Raw genomic sequence first — 14,786 nt, forward strand, 5'->3', positions numbered from 1 at the left:
AACACACACAGACCAATGGAACAGAACTGAGAGTCCGGAAAGGAACCCCCATATATAGGAGCAAATAATTTCAACAAAGGGACCAAAATCATACAATGGAGAAGAGAAGGGCTCTTCAATAAATGGTGCTGGGGAAATTGGAAAGCCTTATGCAAAAGAATGAAACTAGACTGCTAGTTTGTTTGTTTTTATAAGTGTTACCAATCATGGTGGTTTTGTTGGAGAGAGGGTCTGTGGAGCGCCTCATGGCATTTCTTGAAGTGTCCAACTCTCCCTTGTTTTGTGGGTTCCTTTTTTTTTTCGCTTTCAGATTATACCCTTAATTTAGGGGCTTGCGAACTATATCCCTTGGATCCAATCTGGTCTGTTTTTCTACATAAAGTTTCCTTGAAACACAGTCATGCCCTTTCGTTTACATATCGTCTATGTCTGACAGTTAAGCAATTGTGACTGAGACCGTTTGGCCCATAAAGCCTGAAATATTTAGTATTTGACCCATTACAGAAAAAAATTGCCAACCCCTACTTTAATTAATAAGCTTCAGTAAAACCTTTTATTTCTTACAGATGTAAGTGCTCCTCTAGTAACTATGAGTTATCAAGAATACCAAGTATAATTCAAATAAGATTTGACTTAAAACAAAGACAAAAATAGCAGATTTTTAATATAAACATGGTATTTTCTGTTTTTCCAACATTTTTAGATCTGGTAGCTCAGCGAGGAGAAAGATTGGAATTATTGATAGATAAAACAGAAAATCTCGTGGATTCGGTAAGTATGGGCTATTTTTCAGGATGTAAAGCAGAGAAACTGTGGTTGATGCCTAACATAATAGGGCAATGTTTTCAATTCAGTACTGTAGTTTTTCCTTCCTTTTCTAACCTCCATTATGTGATTATGTTGTGATTATGAGGATAACGGCGAGGCATAGAGAAAAAACCATGACCCGTTAATAGCCATTAAGGAAGCTTTGGTTCAGAAAACATACTCCATTTACAGAAGCAATTTTTTTTAAAGCTTTGAATTAATTCCTGTATAATTTAGCACCTCGGCCGCACATGCGAGTCTGTTCTCTGTGCGTTTCGTAAAACACGAAAGATGTTCAGGCCACTTGTGACCCAGTGTGAATCCTGAAAGCTGGACAGTTCATTCGCTTTCTTGCTTACTGTGACAGCTTGGGCTTTCCTTATGTCAAGCAAGCGGCAGGGACTGTGAAGGGCCACTGAGCCTTAAAAGGAATGTCAGTGTGTTCCTGTGACCTCCTTATTTAGCAGTGACGTGTGTCTTTGCATTGTCCATGTGGTGAATGAGCGAAGGTCTGGAGGAAAGACGATAGGTATACGGTGACTGGAAGGAGGGCAGAGATCGGTTACAATTTGGGCCTACGCAGTGACAAGTGTAAATGCAGACTGGAAGTTTACACCTTGAAACAGATCAGTGCGTGATCACACTCCTTCTTACTGGCAGCTAGCTTGTAGTGGTTAAGAGCACCAGCTCCAGAGTCGGGCTCCCAGATGTTGAATCCCATCTCCACCACTTACTGGCTGTGTGAACTTAGGCGAGTTGCTTAACCTCTCTGTGCCCCAGTTGTTATCTGTAAAGTGGAGATGTACCCACTTCATAGTGTTTTGAGGGTTAAATCAGATAATACATGCAAAACACCTAACGCCGTGTCTGCTACATAGTAAGAGCTTTTTAGATGTTTATTGTCAGTTAGTTTAAAAAGGGACGTTTATTGACAGTAGGTCTTAGAAGGCTAAACAGGTTTTCATCAGAGCTGTGTTAATCGGAGGAAGGCATTATACAGAAGTCACAACTCCAGGCTCTTTAATGGCTACTTTATAGCCCAATACTCATTGCTAATATATAAAAATGAAATTGATTTTTCTATGTTGACCTGGTTCCTAGCCTGCAACTCTGCAAAATTCATTTATTAGTTCCAGGAGCTTTTTTGTAGATTCTTGCCTTTTATTTCTTTTCCTTGCCTTACTGCACTGGCTGGAAACTTCTACACAATAGCGAATCCAATACAAATAGCGGCAGCGCAAGTTCTTGTGTGTAGCACATCTTATGGGGGAAAATTCAATATTTTCACTAACTACGTTGTTAATCACAGATTTGTTTTATAGTGTCCTTTATCAAGTGGAAGAAATCCCCTTCGGTTCCTCACTTGAGAATTTTATTCATGAATTTTGTCAAATGTTTTTCTCCATCTCTTGAGAAGATTGTATGGTTTTCCTCCTCCTGCTTTGCTCTGATGGAGTGTGACTTATCCGGTTAACATTTTATAATGTTAAGCCATCATTCCTGCAAGGTCACGATATATTATCCTTTTTATATGAGACCTTGTCGGATTTGCTGTTGTTTGGTTCAGGAATTTTGCGTCTGCGTTCGTAAGGGATGTTGGTCTGTAATACATTATCCTTTCTAGGCTGTGGTATTAAGGATACAGTGGCCTCGTCAAACAACTTGGGAAGTGTCGCCTCTCTCTGTGTACCCTCTGGCAGGGGTTAGGTGCTGTTGATGTATCTGTCCCCCAGCTGTTTAGCAGAATTCACCAGTGAAGCTGTCTCATCCCGGAGTTTTGTTTGTAGGGAGGTTTGAAATCTACCATTTTGATATCTGTTTCCTATTTGTCCCTTCTGTTTCGTTTTTTTTTTCTCTTCTCCCTCTTTTTCTGCCTTCTGTTCGATTCAGGTGCTTTTTAAATTCCATTTTACCTTCTTTGTCGGCTTATTAGCTATAACTTTGTTATCTCATGTTCGCTTTATGGTTTACAGTATAAGTCTTTAACTCACCGTAGTCTGCCTTCAAGTGGTATCATTTCACGTCACAAACAATATAAAAACCGTAAAATAGTCTACCTCCACTTTACCTTTCTGGCCTTGATGATATTTTTCTACTACTTTTATTTACACATATATTTGAAACCTCACGATACATCGTTATTTTTGTTTACATAGCCGATTATATTTTAAAGAGGTCTAAATAACAAGAAAAACATCTTTTCCCGTTGACCCATTTCTAGTACCTCTTCATTCTTTCGTTTAGACCCACATTTCCATCTGGTATCATTTCCTTCCTGCCTGTAGGAGATCTTTACTTTCTCTTGTAGTGCAGATCTGCTAATAATGAATTCTTTTCAGTATGCGTACGTCTGGCAAGCCTTGATTTTACTTCCTTATTTTAAAGACATTTTCTTTCAAGAATCTAAAGATGTTCTATCTCTGTCTTTTTACATAGTTCTGCTGTCATCCTTACATACATAATGTGTTTATTTCCCTCTGGGTGTTTTTGAGGTTTATTTTTGATCATTGATTTCAAGAGATGTGATTATAATGTGCTTCGGTGTAGTTTTCTTCATGTTTCTTCAGCTTTGGGTTTATTGAGCTGTGGGTTTGAAGTTTTCGTCAAATCAGGAAAATATACAACCATTATTTCTTCAAGTATTTTTCTGTCCATCTCCTCTTCTTCCAGGACTCCAATTACATGTACATTAGGCCACTCGAAGTTGTCCCCCAGCTCACCGATGGTCTGTTTATTTTTTCAGTCTCTTCTTTCTGCGTTTCCTTTAGAGGGGTTTCTATTGCTGTGTCTCCAAGTTTACTTATCTTTTCTTATGCAGTATTTTTCTCATGTCTTTTTCGTCTTTACAAGTTTGATTTGCATCTTTTTCTATCTTCCACGTGTCTCTCTAACACATGTGTGCCTTCCTCTACCTTCTTGAATATATGGAGCATGTTTACCAGTGAAATATTTATTCCACTTACATATAATGTACACATTGATAGAGTTGGATTTAAGTAACATACGTTGATCTTTGGTTTATATTTGCCCCAGCCCCTTTGTTCCTCATTATCTTTTGTTTTTTTAATTTTCTTTATTGAGGTATTTTAAAAATTATTTCATTTTATCACCTCTTGGTTTTTAACAGCTTTATTGAATTATTTCTTTATTGATAAATCATTCACCGACCATACAGTTGACCCGTTTAAAGTATACACTTCAATGGTTTTTTGATATATTATAATTTTTTAAATTGTGGTAAAATAGATGTGACATAAAATGAGCCATTTTAACCATTTTAAGTGTATAATTCAGTGACATTAATTACATTCACGACGTTGCGCGACCATCACCACTATTTCTAAAAGTTTGTCATCCTCCCAAACAGGAATCCTGTACCCATAAAGCCGTACCTTGCCATTCCCCTTCCCCGCCAGCCCCTGGTTCTAATCATACTCTGTCTGTATGAATTTGCCTGTTCTAAGTACATTCATATAAGTGGAATCCTACAATATTTCTCTCACTGTATCTGCCCTATTTCACTTAGCATCATACTTTCGAGTTTCATCCATGTCGTAGCATGAATCAGAACTTCATTTCTTTTCGTGAGCGAATAATACTCCATTGTATGGATACACCACATTTTCTTCATCCATTTGTCCATCGATGGGCCCTTTGGGTTGTTTCCATCTTTGTTCTTTATAGCGGAACTGGTTTTAAAACAGGTGATTTATCAATGTTCAAATACCGACTTGAAGATCCTAGAGGACTCTCCATCTCCACCTCTCGAATCACATAACTACATTTAGGTTTATTAATTTCATTGCTCACTACTTTTTCTTATCCATGTTATCTTCCTCTTTCTTGGATTCTTTAATGTGATTTAGTTTGTGAATAATTGCAAAGAATTCAGGCAGCCGAGAAGTTCACAAACTATGAAGTTTAGAGGGCGCAGTCCCCAAGATTGCCCTCAGTTCTGACACCAGCCGCGAATTTATTTTTTGATGATTCACCAGAAGGACTCAGAGAACCCCATGAAAGCTGTTATACTCACAGTTATGGTTTATTACAGGCAAAGGTTACAGATTAAGCTCAGCCAAATATAGAAGCACATAGGGTGGAGTTTGGGGGAGTACCAAACCCGGAGCTTCTGTTGTCCTGTCCTCATGGAGTCAGGACACGTTACTCTCCCAGCATAGACGTGTGACAGCATGCATAAGGTATTGTCAAGCAGGGAAGTTTTCCCAAGCTTTGGTGTCCAGTTTTTATCGAGGTTTCATTATGCAGACACAATCGGACTGCCCACTGGCTTGATTTTTTCTCCAGTCTCCAACTCCCCTAGGTATGACTCAAAGCCCCTAAATCACATAGTTGGTCATTCCGTAGGGACTAGTCCCCACCTTAAATCACATTGTGACTTTTGGGCTAGACCTCGGCCCCCAGGGAAGCCAAGGTTACCTCCTAGGAGCTGAGGGCAAGTTTAAGTTCTTCACTACATGGTACACTGCATGGGCATCTGGGCCGTTTCCAGTTTTGAGATAAGAGAAATAGTGCAGTCGAGAATATTTTCGTATATGTCTTTTGCTGAATCGTGCACAGATCTCTTTTGGGTACGTATCTAGGAGTGGAATCGCTATGTTTTTAAGGAATTCTGTTGTTTGTTTGCTTGCTTGTTTGTTTTCAACTGTGTCCTTGTAGGAATGGTTCAGTAGATATTGAGAAATTGATGTTTCAAAACAAAATGGATAACTGAAGGAGTGCAGTTTTGGGGTGGGGGTTGGCCCTCATACAAGCAAAGACATACCATCCTACGGAAACTGAGCAGGTTTTACGCTCAGAATCTCAGGGTCAGACTGGGCAGAATTGCGGCCAAGTGGCTTAGAAGGAGCCTTCCTCATTGGAGGCATAAGGCAGGTGGGGCTTTTTCATTAACAGAAAGAACCGCTTCTGCGGCTCGACGTCACGGGCACGGCCCTGGCGGACAGGGCATAGGAGGGAAGCCTTGCCTGTGGGTCATACTGCTTCCTGCAGACGTGGCAGAGGCCTGCTCCCAGGAGCTCGCGATGATGAGTGGCCAGCCCATTCCTGTGAACACAGGGGAGGGGTCGAAAACATTGGCACTTAACAGAATTAGTGACAGTAGGCGGTATTGCTGCCAATCAATCATTTGGTCGGTGCCGGGGGTCAGACAATTCGTGCTTCTCTTCTAGTCTGTCACCTTCAAAACAACCAGCAGAAACCTTGCCCGAGCCATGTGCATGAAGAATCTCAAGCTCACCATCATCATCATCGTCGTATCAATCGTAAGTGTCCTTTTTGTGTGTGATTTTATTTTTTAATCTTTAAGAAATCAGCTGCTGGAATTCTAACGATTAGCATTCTGAAATGAGCTGCCTATAACTGCTAATGGTGAAACACGTGACCAGGCAGTCGCTGTCCCATGAAGTCACATTGGAATATTATCTCTACTTCAACCCCATGTAAGGAGTTGTGCAAGGCATTCCAGATATTTCTGGATTTTTAATGTTTTTGCCGCAATGAGATTCTTTTAAAATTGCCTTTTCTAACCGATTTCATATTTTCGAATTACGTTTCTATTTTCTAGTTGATTCCATTTTCTATTTCTTTACTTTCGTGTTGTCTAATTGCTGTATTTTGTGTCCAATGGATTTATGTAACTCTTATTGTAATAGTTTGTCAGTTGATTCTTCTGTATGCTGTAGGTCAAGAGTCAGCAAACACTCTGTAAAGTACCAGGTAATGAATATTTTAGGCTTTTCGGGCCACATACAGTCTGTCACATCTTCTTTTTAAGCAACCCTTTAAAAATATAAAAACCGTTCTTAGCTCACAGGCCATGGGCTATAGTTAACTGACCCCACTATGTAGGTAAATTTACATAATGCCACCTGCGATCATTTTAGTTTCAAATTCATGTACGTATGTACTATATATAATTTTGCATGATATATATATTTTTTTTTTCTTGAATTTACTAGCAAGATTGAATAATTATGGTGTCAGTGGTAATTATTTAGTCCCTGGTTTTAATTGAAATGTTTCTAATATTTCCTTTATAAGAGAGATATTTGCTATGAATTCTTGTTAGATTTTTCTTGTCAAGTTAACTTTATTACTAGATTGCTAATCTTTTGATCAGGAATAGGCATTTCTTTTTAGGAAATGATATTCCTCCACCCAATGAATTGATAATGCGACCATTTACATTTAATATTAATGCATTGAGTTACATGAATAAGTGCATTTATAATTAAGGATTCTTTCATTTCTGGGATAAATACTAAGAAGTTATTATGTAGTATTCTTTCAATGCGTGATGAGTTCACTTTCCTAATATTTATTTAGGAGTTCTCTTGTCTCTAAGTATATGTTATTCTGTGTGCTGTTTCTCTTGGAACCCAGGCGATGGACCTCTTTGAACTATCCCGCATCTCTAGTCGCCTTTTTAGTATGTTTCAACTCCTTTTTGCATTGCATTCTGGGAGAAGCATTCAGCTCACTCTTCCAGCAAACTAAATTTATTTTCAGGTCTGTTCATTCTGTTCTCCACCTCTTCTATTGATTTTATTTATTTTTCATAGCCACGTTTTACGTTTCTAAGAACTCTTACTATTCTCAGTTTAACCTTTATTCATGGAACTTGTACTTGGTAACGAATGTACTGTACCCTTGAATTTTTCTGGATGTATGAGGAGAGCTACCTCACAGGGAATTACATAGTTTACATGCTGGTGAGAGCTGGCTAGGCAAGCCCCAAATCTGTAGGGCAGGCTGGAACTCTGGGGCAGAAGTACAGCTGTAAGTCACAGGCAGAATTTCTTCTTCATCAAGGGAACCTCAGCTTTGCTCTTAAGGCCTTTTAACTGACCGAGACAGGCTTATTAAGAATACGTAGGATAATCTGCCTTAAAGTCAGCTGCGAGTTTTAATCACATCTCCAGAATAAAGCAACCCGCTAGCCTCGCCCAGTGGTCACAAAACTGACCGCACAGAGATATAGCTATGTTCCTATGTAATGGGTTTATTGTTTTGATTTTACAGTGAACGACATAGGTATTTTTAAAATTTCATTTAGAATACAGTGGGCGTGGATAGTTATAACGACCTCGATCGAGAGCTCTTCGGAGTCCTCACTAGTTTTTAAGAGCGTAAAGTGGTCCTGAAGCAAAAATGAGAGCTGCTGCTCTAAGGAGCGCGGATGCTTCACTTTGGGGTAGCACGTGACTGGGCAAAGCAGCCTTTCCTCCCCATCCTCTCGTCATTTGCAGAAGCCCAGAGTTAGCTCCACGCAGATACCTCTGACTGACTCGTGCCCTGTTCAAGGTCATCCGCCTTAGGCAGCTGGCCCCACCTCCCAGTGAGGGACAGCCACAGACCTGTTGCTGCCACACTGGAACTGGTGCCGTGGCCCTTGATGTCTCCCCGGGTGGCACATTGTAGGCTCCTCAGTTTGTTTGTTTTTTTTCCCCTTCCTCCTTTGGTCTGGGAATTTGGATTGACTCGTGAAGCTGGATTATTGTCACATTCCGATCATAGCCATTGATCACTTATTACATGCAGAGCTCTGCTCGAAATGCAGTATCTGTCTTTGCCAACTGGTGTCACCGAACACAGTGCGCTTCCGCTTTAAAGATCGTGGTATTTCAGCTGCAGCACGTTGTCAGCTCCGTATCGAATTGGAGTATGTGTAATGTGAGCACTTTAACCTGTTTGTCGATAACCAGAGTGTGCCATAAACCACCCCCCAACATTTGTAGAGGAGGAAGGCAACACTTGGATGACTTCGGAGAGGGCTCGGGATTCCTAAATTTTCTTTTCCAAGCATGCAAGTCACGAAACCAGTCACTTAACTCGAAAAGTTGTGATCGAAAGCAAAACAAAATGACTAATTTAATGCAGCGAATGCAATGTTTAGAATAAATCTAGTTTGTAATATAGTCATATGAACAAGCATATGCTATTAAAAATACCGTAATTTAAAATAATAACGTTATAAAAAGTTGACATCTATAACGGGACTGGCATTTTTGCTGTGTTTCTTTACCATCAGCTTTCCTTCAATTTGCTAATTATAATTATTGTGTCATTATCCTCTGAAATGGTAGCGACGTCTTGCTCATAAATGATACAGAGTCTCCGCTCGTGCTTTTGAGTTTTTTCGGACATCCCAACAATGAAAAATTAATCCGCGTGTACAACCTAAGCATACGCTTAATAATAATCGTACTAGTACCTAGTAAAGAGAAACTGTCGCTGGAGAAATTAGCGGAATAGTGGAATTCAAATGGCTGAGAGTTGTCCCGGAAAGGATAAGTCTGATTCAGCTTCTGTCTTTGAAAGCGCTTGATTCGTGTATCGTTAATAGGTCGCTGCTCTGTATAAGATTTAGCAGGCTGTGGTAGATCCAGGACAATAAAATCGCCTTCCTCGCCCCTCCAGGTGTTCATCTACATCATCGTGTCACCTCTGTGTGGTGGATTTACATGGCCCAGCTGTGTGAAAAAATAGAAAAGACAAAGTTATTCACCGGACGACACGAGAGAACAAGGAGTTAAAAGGCCGAATGATCTAAACCTTTCACTACTGACAGATGGCGTCTGCCAGTCTCTTCAGCCCTCTCTTTCTCTTTCTGTTTTTAATCCTGTTCTATGCATCCAGATTTATCTTTGTCCTCTCAGTCAGTTTATTCCAGTGTACTTCAAAATGAACCATTTATTGCAGCAGTAGCCTTAAAAAGGCTTTTGTCCGTTTCTTTGGTTTGTTAACTAGTATTATAGACTCAGAGAAACGTTTTCATATCGGTGATTGCACAAAGCCATCGCCAAGGTGGAAAACACCAGTCTTGTAAACTGCCTGCTAAAACCGTAGCTGAACATTGTACGTGCACAGAAAAGTATTCAAGAGACACGTATTGCTACCATCTCATCTTTATGTCTTTTGGTATTGAGGAGTTTTAGATGCTCGAAAACAATACGAATGGAGAATTACTGTTATCTGGGGAATTGTAATTCAATTGTTGGTGCTGCCTGCTTCTAGCAGCCCAAGCAGATAAAGTATTAGACATTCTATCTTGGTCAGAGGGAGAGTATTTCGCTAGCCCATTAGAAGCACGTGGAATTATGTTCGACTTCCTAGTACTCACTTTCAGGAAGAAAGATTTGACCATTTGCAAACCTCACAGAGCTCAGTAGCTTCTGTTTCCCCGTTGCAGTTGATTTGAGAAGATAATGGTTTAAATATGGCCGAAGGTTATGGTTTTCCACATATTTCTTTGGTCCTCAGTTGATTTTTAGAGCCATTCTATAGTTAATGGAATAGACAGTGGAGGGGGTGGGGAGGCACCACAGAGGACATGCTAACGGTTTGGCTCTGTGAATGGAGGCAGCGTGGGAAGGTTTTTCCTTTCTGGGAAAAGCCCAGACAGAACATGGTCAACTCCAGGGTTTGGGTCTGGCTGCTGTCGAATAATAATAGTCTCAGCATCCTTTGTGGTTCAGTAAGTTCTTTAATCTGCCTACTTTTGAAGAATTCTTTCGTGAAACGAGAGTAGGCACGACCATGTCTAGAAACAACGCAAGACAGTTCAGCATCCATTTAACTGCACTGTAGGAAAACTGCTGTGGATGCTTCGCTTCGGCGACTGTGACGTCTCTCTGCCGGTGTGTACTTTTGGTGTGTATCTGGAAGGACATTTACTGCTCTGGATCTAACTGCATTTATTGATCAATAAGTGCCAGTAAGCGGAAATTCTATTATATTCGACTATTTTCCCAATAAAAGAACAAATCAATCAGTCTGTAAAACCTAGCCACCTGTTTAGCCTAGTCATGTGCCTTGAATATATATGTGTCATATAACCTGGCTGATGCTACCTGTTCTTCCACGTAAACCTTTCGGTTCATTAATTGGACACGGATTTCAGGCCCACTGGAACGCTTTTCCTGGCGACCATGCATTCTACAAATGTTCTCTTTATCAACACTAATGCCTTTTAATCGCATCAGCATTTCCTATCGGAAAACACATTTGTTTGAGGAAAACATTTGCCATTCCTGAATAATAATTTCCAAATGTCTTTAATCCAAAGAAGAGGACTTAAAGTGGATTTCCCTTTCGTATACACAACTGAATAAAAATGATGTGCATGTCTTAGGGATAAATGACTTAACTGTCCCTTGATCTGTTTATGTATCAGAATGCTTTTTAAAGCACATATCTTGTTTTAAATGACGCACAAACTGAAGGCATTAATAAAATTTAAGAGTAATACAATGAGTTGTTTGTTTTACAATTTCTTCCTGGACTCTGATTTCTTCTGATGACATTCTGCCATCGTTTACATAAGGATAGCATTTTACTTATGCTGAAAATACATTAATTAACAAGCGTGACTTACAGTCTTTCAGTCAAAAGCAGCAGCGTTCTCTCAGGTTTCTATAAAAAACGTCTTCAAAACAAAAAGACACAAAAGAACTCAAAAATATATGTAGGTTATATATGTTCCCAATAAAAGAACACATCAGTCTGTAAAACCACTGGCACCGTCATCCTGAGACCGTGGTTGAGAGAACGAAAACCCCAGGGATTGTATTTCTTACCTGAAACCCTTGACCACAAGGTCAAATCGTGTCACAATCCGTAAGTTTCCTTCACGGCGAGTAGCTATGACTTACATCAGACAATGCTTTCCCCTTGCTTAGTCTGCCAGTACCTCGCTTTGCCGGACAACGAGATGGACTTGCTTCCCAGGCAGCTAGAAGCGAATGGATGTAATGACGACAATAGTGGCCCTAGGGCCCTCCCCCTGCCATATTCTCCATTAGAAGCAGGACTCTTTCTGACAGCTCCATCTTCTCGAGAATAAGAAATGGGGCGGACTGGTTGACCTACGAAACCAGAGCCAAAGCAAGTTTATGGAAACGGGTGTAATGCAGGGCTCAAGCTTACACAGTGTGTGGCAAACGGGGAGCGGCAGGCCTGGAAGCGGGGCGCAGGGGGATCAGAGGAACAGTCCCCTAAGCATTTGCACTTGAAGCGCTGACATTGGTGGGCAGGTTGGAGCTCGTTGAGAAACCCCGAGAAGCCCTGTTTAATTATTTGCCGAAGTGGGTGTGTGAAGGGCCACCCGGGGAAAGGTTTGTGGAAGTCACGGCCTCAGCAGACCCGATGCTAAGGGCTTCACTTGCACCCACATTGGTCCTCAGAGCCGGTAGTCGGGAGGGTGAGCTGGATGTGGAGTGGAGGACACCGAGAAAGCTGGGGTGTGCCAGGCACCTTGGCATCTTCATGTCTGACCGCCCCGACCTTCGGAAAGTGTTGGCCTCCACTTCCCAGAATTCTGCTTCCCAAGTCTCACGCGACTTCATTTCACTGGCAAAACATAATCCTGCAAACATTTAGGGAAAGGAGGTTTTATGAAATTCCCAGCTGCTGGCGAGAGCCGAGGTGCCCGTTTGGGACAGCCACCTTGTTCCCAGATTTAGTCATTAGATCAGTTCAACTGTTTTGTCTTATGCAGAAAGGCCACTGGGGTAAATCAGTTAGAACGTTCTTTTGGTTGGGGCACATCGTACAAAATTATTTTGGATTCACGCTGTTCATTAAAAACATTAAATCCGATATATGCTGTGACATTTTACATCTCTTCTCCAAAGAGAAGGAGATGCGAGGACCCCATGCCGGAGGCAGAAAGGAGCCTTGCATCTTGTCGTTGTGGGAGGACAGCAAGGGGACTGGACGGGTGGCTGCAGCCCTGACCACTAGGCGAACCCCTTCCTTTTGTGGGCCTTGGATCCCGCATCTGTGCAGGGGGCTGTCGGTGCCACGCGGTCCGCTGCTGTCCCCGAGCCAGCATCTCTTCTCAAGAACTCATCTCACCTGCTTCCAGCCCAAACAGCTCCAGAGGGCCGACCCCACATCAAGCCAACCCCACGTCACAACCCGTGGGTGCTCCGATGGCCTCAAGGATGAGACCGTGACCCCGGCCAGGCCAAAGGCATTTTAATAGAACCCAAGGCAAGGTGACTTTTCATAGAACCCAAGGCAAGGAGACACCCTCCCCGGTGCAACGGGTGGTTTGTGGGTGTCGGCCTGGCGTTGCCGGGGACCCTGGACGCAGGCAGAGAGACTGTGTTTGTGAATGAGGCCACCTAACGGCACTTAGCAGGATGGAGGGTTGGAGAGAGACCGGTTCCCATTGCGAGCGTGAGGACCCGCCAACTCCAAACCCACCTTAAACTTGCCTGCTGCAAATGTTAATTGATTTCTATCAATTAAAATTATTTGACTTCAGTCAGTGCGTCCGGTTCCTTACAATCAGAACAGCCCTGGCTGACACATCAGGATCCATAGTTCCCGAGACTCCGTCCAGCAGAGTGTCCTCACTGGGCAGGACGCAGCTGGGGAGATGAAGATGCTGGGTCTATTCTTAGGGGACCTGCCAAACAGATCTGTCCCTGTCCCTCCCTCTCCCCGCAGCAATGAGGGGAGAACCAGCAGGGGAAGAGGTCCCTGGATGGCACATTGATCTGTTCATATTTTCCTGATTTTAGGGTCCATTTCATTAGTGCTTATTTTTTACCATAAAATCACCGATATCCTCTAGGTTTGCAGTTCGGTGCAGTACGTTTATCTTATTTCACTTTTCATTTCTTCCCTCCCTCTTTCTAGTTTTTTTTTTTTTTTTACAGAATTGTCACAATTCACAAGCAGATATCGATGCATAATTATTCACTGAAGTGCATATTTTATTCGGGTTCCTGCACACAAGCTTGGTCTCAGTGCTGGTGCCCCCATCTGTGAAAGCCCTCAGCAGTCATCCAAGCAGAGGTGGCAATGCAGACAGCCGGGGTACCGGGTGATCGAGTTGGTGTGTCCTGATAAGAAATGAGACCAGGACAGAAATGGGCCTGATAAAGAGTCTCGATGCTGTGATCATGATAGAGGCTTTATTCTCTGGGCTGTGGGAACCCGTGGGTAGTTCTGTCGAGCTGGTTGCAGTGTGGGGGTTAAAGTGGACAAGAGAGGGACAGGAAGCAGGGAGAACAGTGGGAAGACTGGTGACACCACTGGTGGCCTGAGCTGAGGCGGGGGCCATGTGTTTGGAGAGGAGCAACGGGGTATGAAGTCCACAGAGGCTGCAGTTAATACTTCCTGAGGATAAAGCGAGCACAGACGTCAGAGTAAGCACTTCGGGGGACTTTGGTTATTTGGACACTGATAAGAGACCTTATTCTGCTAAAAGGAGATTATTTGCTAAATTCTTGATTTATCCAGCTCATAGAAGGTCAAGAAAGGACTAAGAAGGGAAGAGGGAGGGAGAGTGAGTGCTGACCACATGCTGGGCAGGGGCTGACACACACCTTCGCACTGCGCCCTCTCAGCCCCCTGATGGAGCGGTTACCCCCATCTGACAGGCGAGGGGACTGAGTTTCCATTTCTCTGCCTGAAGTCTCACAGTTAGTAGGTGGTGGGGCCGGAAGTCAGCTCTGTGCCTGTCTGGGGCTCGGGTATTCCCCACACCCCATAAGGAAACTGCCACCCTAGACTCCATTCTGAGCAGCTAGGAAGCTCTTGGCAGCTGAGACCTCAGAAGAAAGGAACATGGGCGGGAGCAGACCGGTGCTCTGGCCTAAAGAAGAACAGATTTAAAAAGCCCAAGGACAGGCAAGGTGTAGAAGCGGGGAAGTCACTGTTATAGGGATCTGGGGCTGGTTATACTCCTTTGAAAAGCCAGGTCACCTCCCTCCCCACCTGCACCATCCCAAGCTGCCTGCCCAAGTCTCACCCCCAAAACCAGCTTGAGTGAGCACATAGCAAGCTGGACCGTTAGGTCATGTGCAGATTTCCCTCAAGTACTGTGACCCAGATTCAACTCAACGTTGCAAGGACTATTTAGATTAATCTATTTGTCCAGGATACTGTGTGACATGTTCTTCTGGCCCATCGTGGCCCACTTAGGCCTTGGCTCTGGACTTTGA

General features: G+C 42.6%; 1 protein-coding gene across 2 annotated transcripts in view; it reads left to right on the forward strand.

Annotated features, from left to right (window-relative positions):
- Nucleotides 1-11,082, forward strand: part of VAMP7 (vesicle associated membrane protein 7) — a 42,028-nt gene extending 30,946 nt beyond the window's left edge. The window contains exons 6-8 of one of the 2 annotated variants that reach the window (XM_039850470.1): nucleotides 704-771; nucleotides 5,997-6,089; nucleotides 9,247-11,082. In XM_039850470.1, the coding sequence (XP_039706404.1) occupies nucleotides 704-771; nucleotides 5,997-6,089; nucleotides 9,247-9,315 (230 nt within the window). In that variant the 3' untranslated portion in view covers nucleotides 9,316-11,082. The remainder of the gene's footprint in view (nucleotides 1-703; nucleotides 772-5,996; nucleotides 6,090-9,246) is intronic. The other variant, XM_039850471.1, reaches the window with a different exon arrangement.
- Nucleotides 11,083-14,786: the final 3,704 nt, after the last annotated feature.

Source organism: Pteropus medius, unplaced genomic scaffold (assembly GCF_902729225.1).
Source record: "Pteropus medius unplaced genomic scaffold, Ma_sr-lr_union100, whole genome shotgun sequence".
NCBI lineage: Eukaryota > Metazoa > Chordata > Mammalia > Chiroptera > Pteropodidae > Pteropus > Pteropus medius.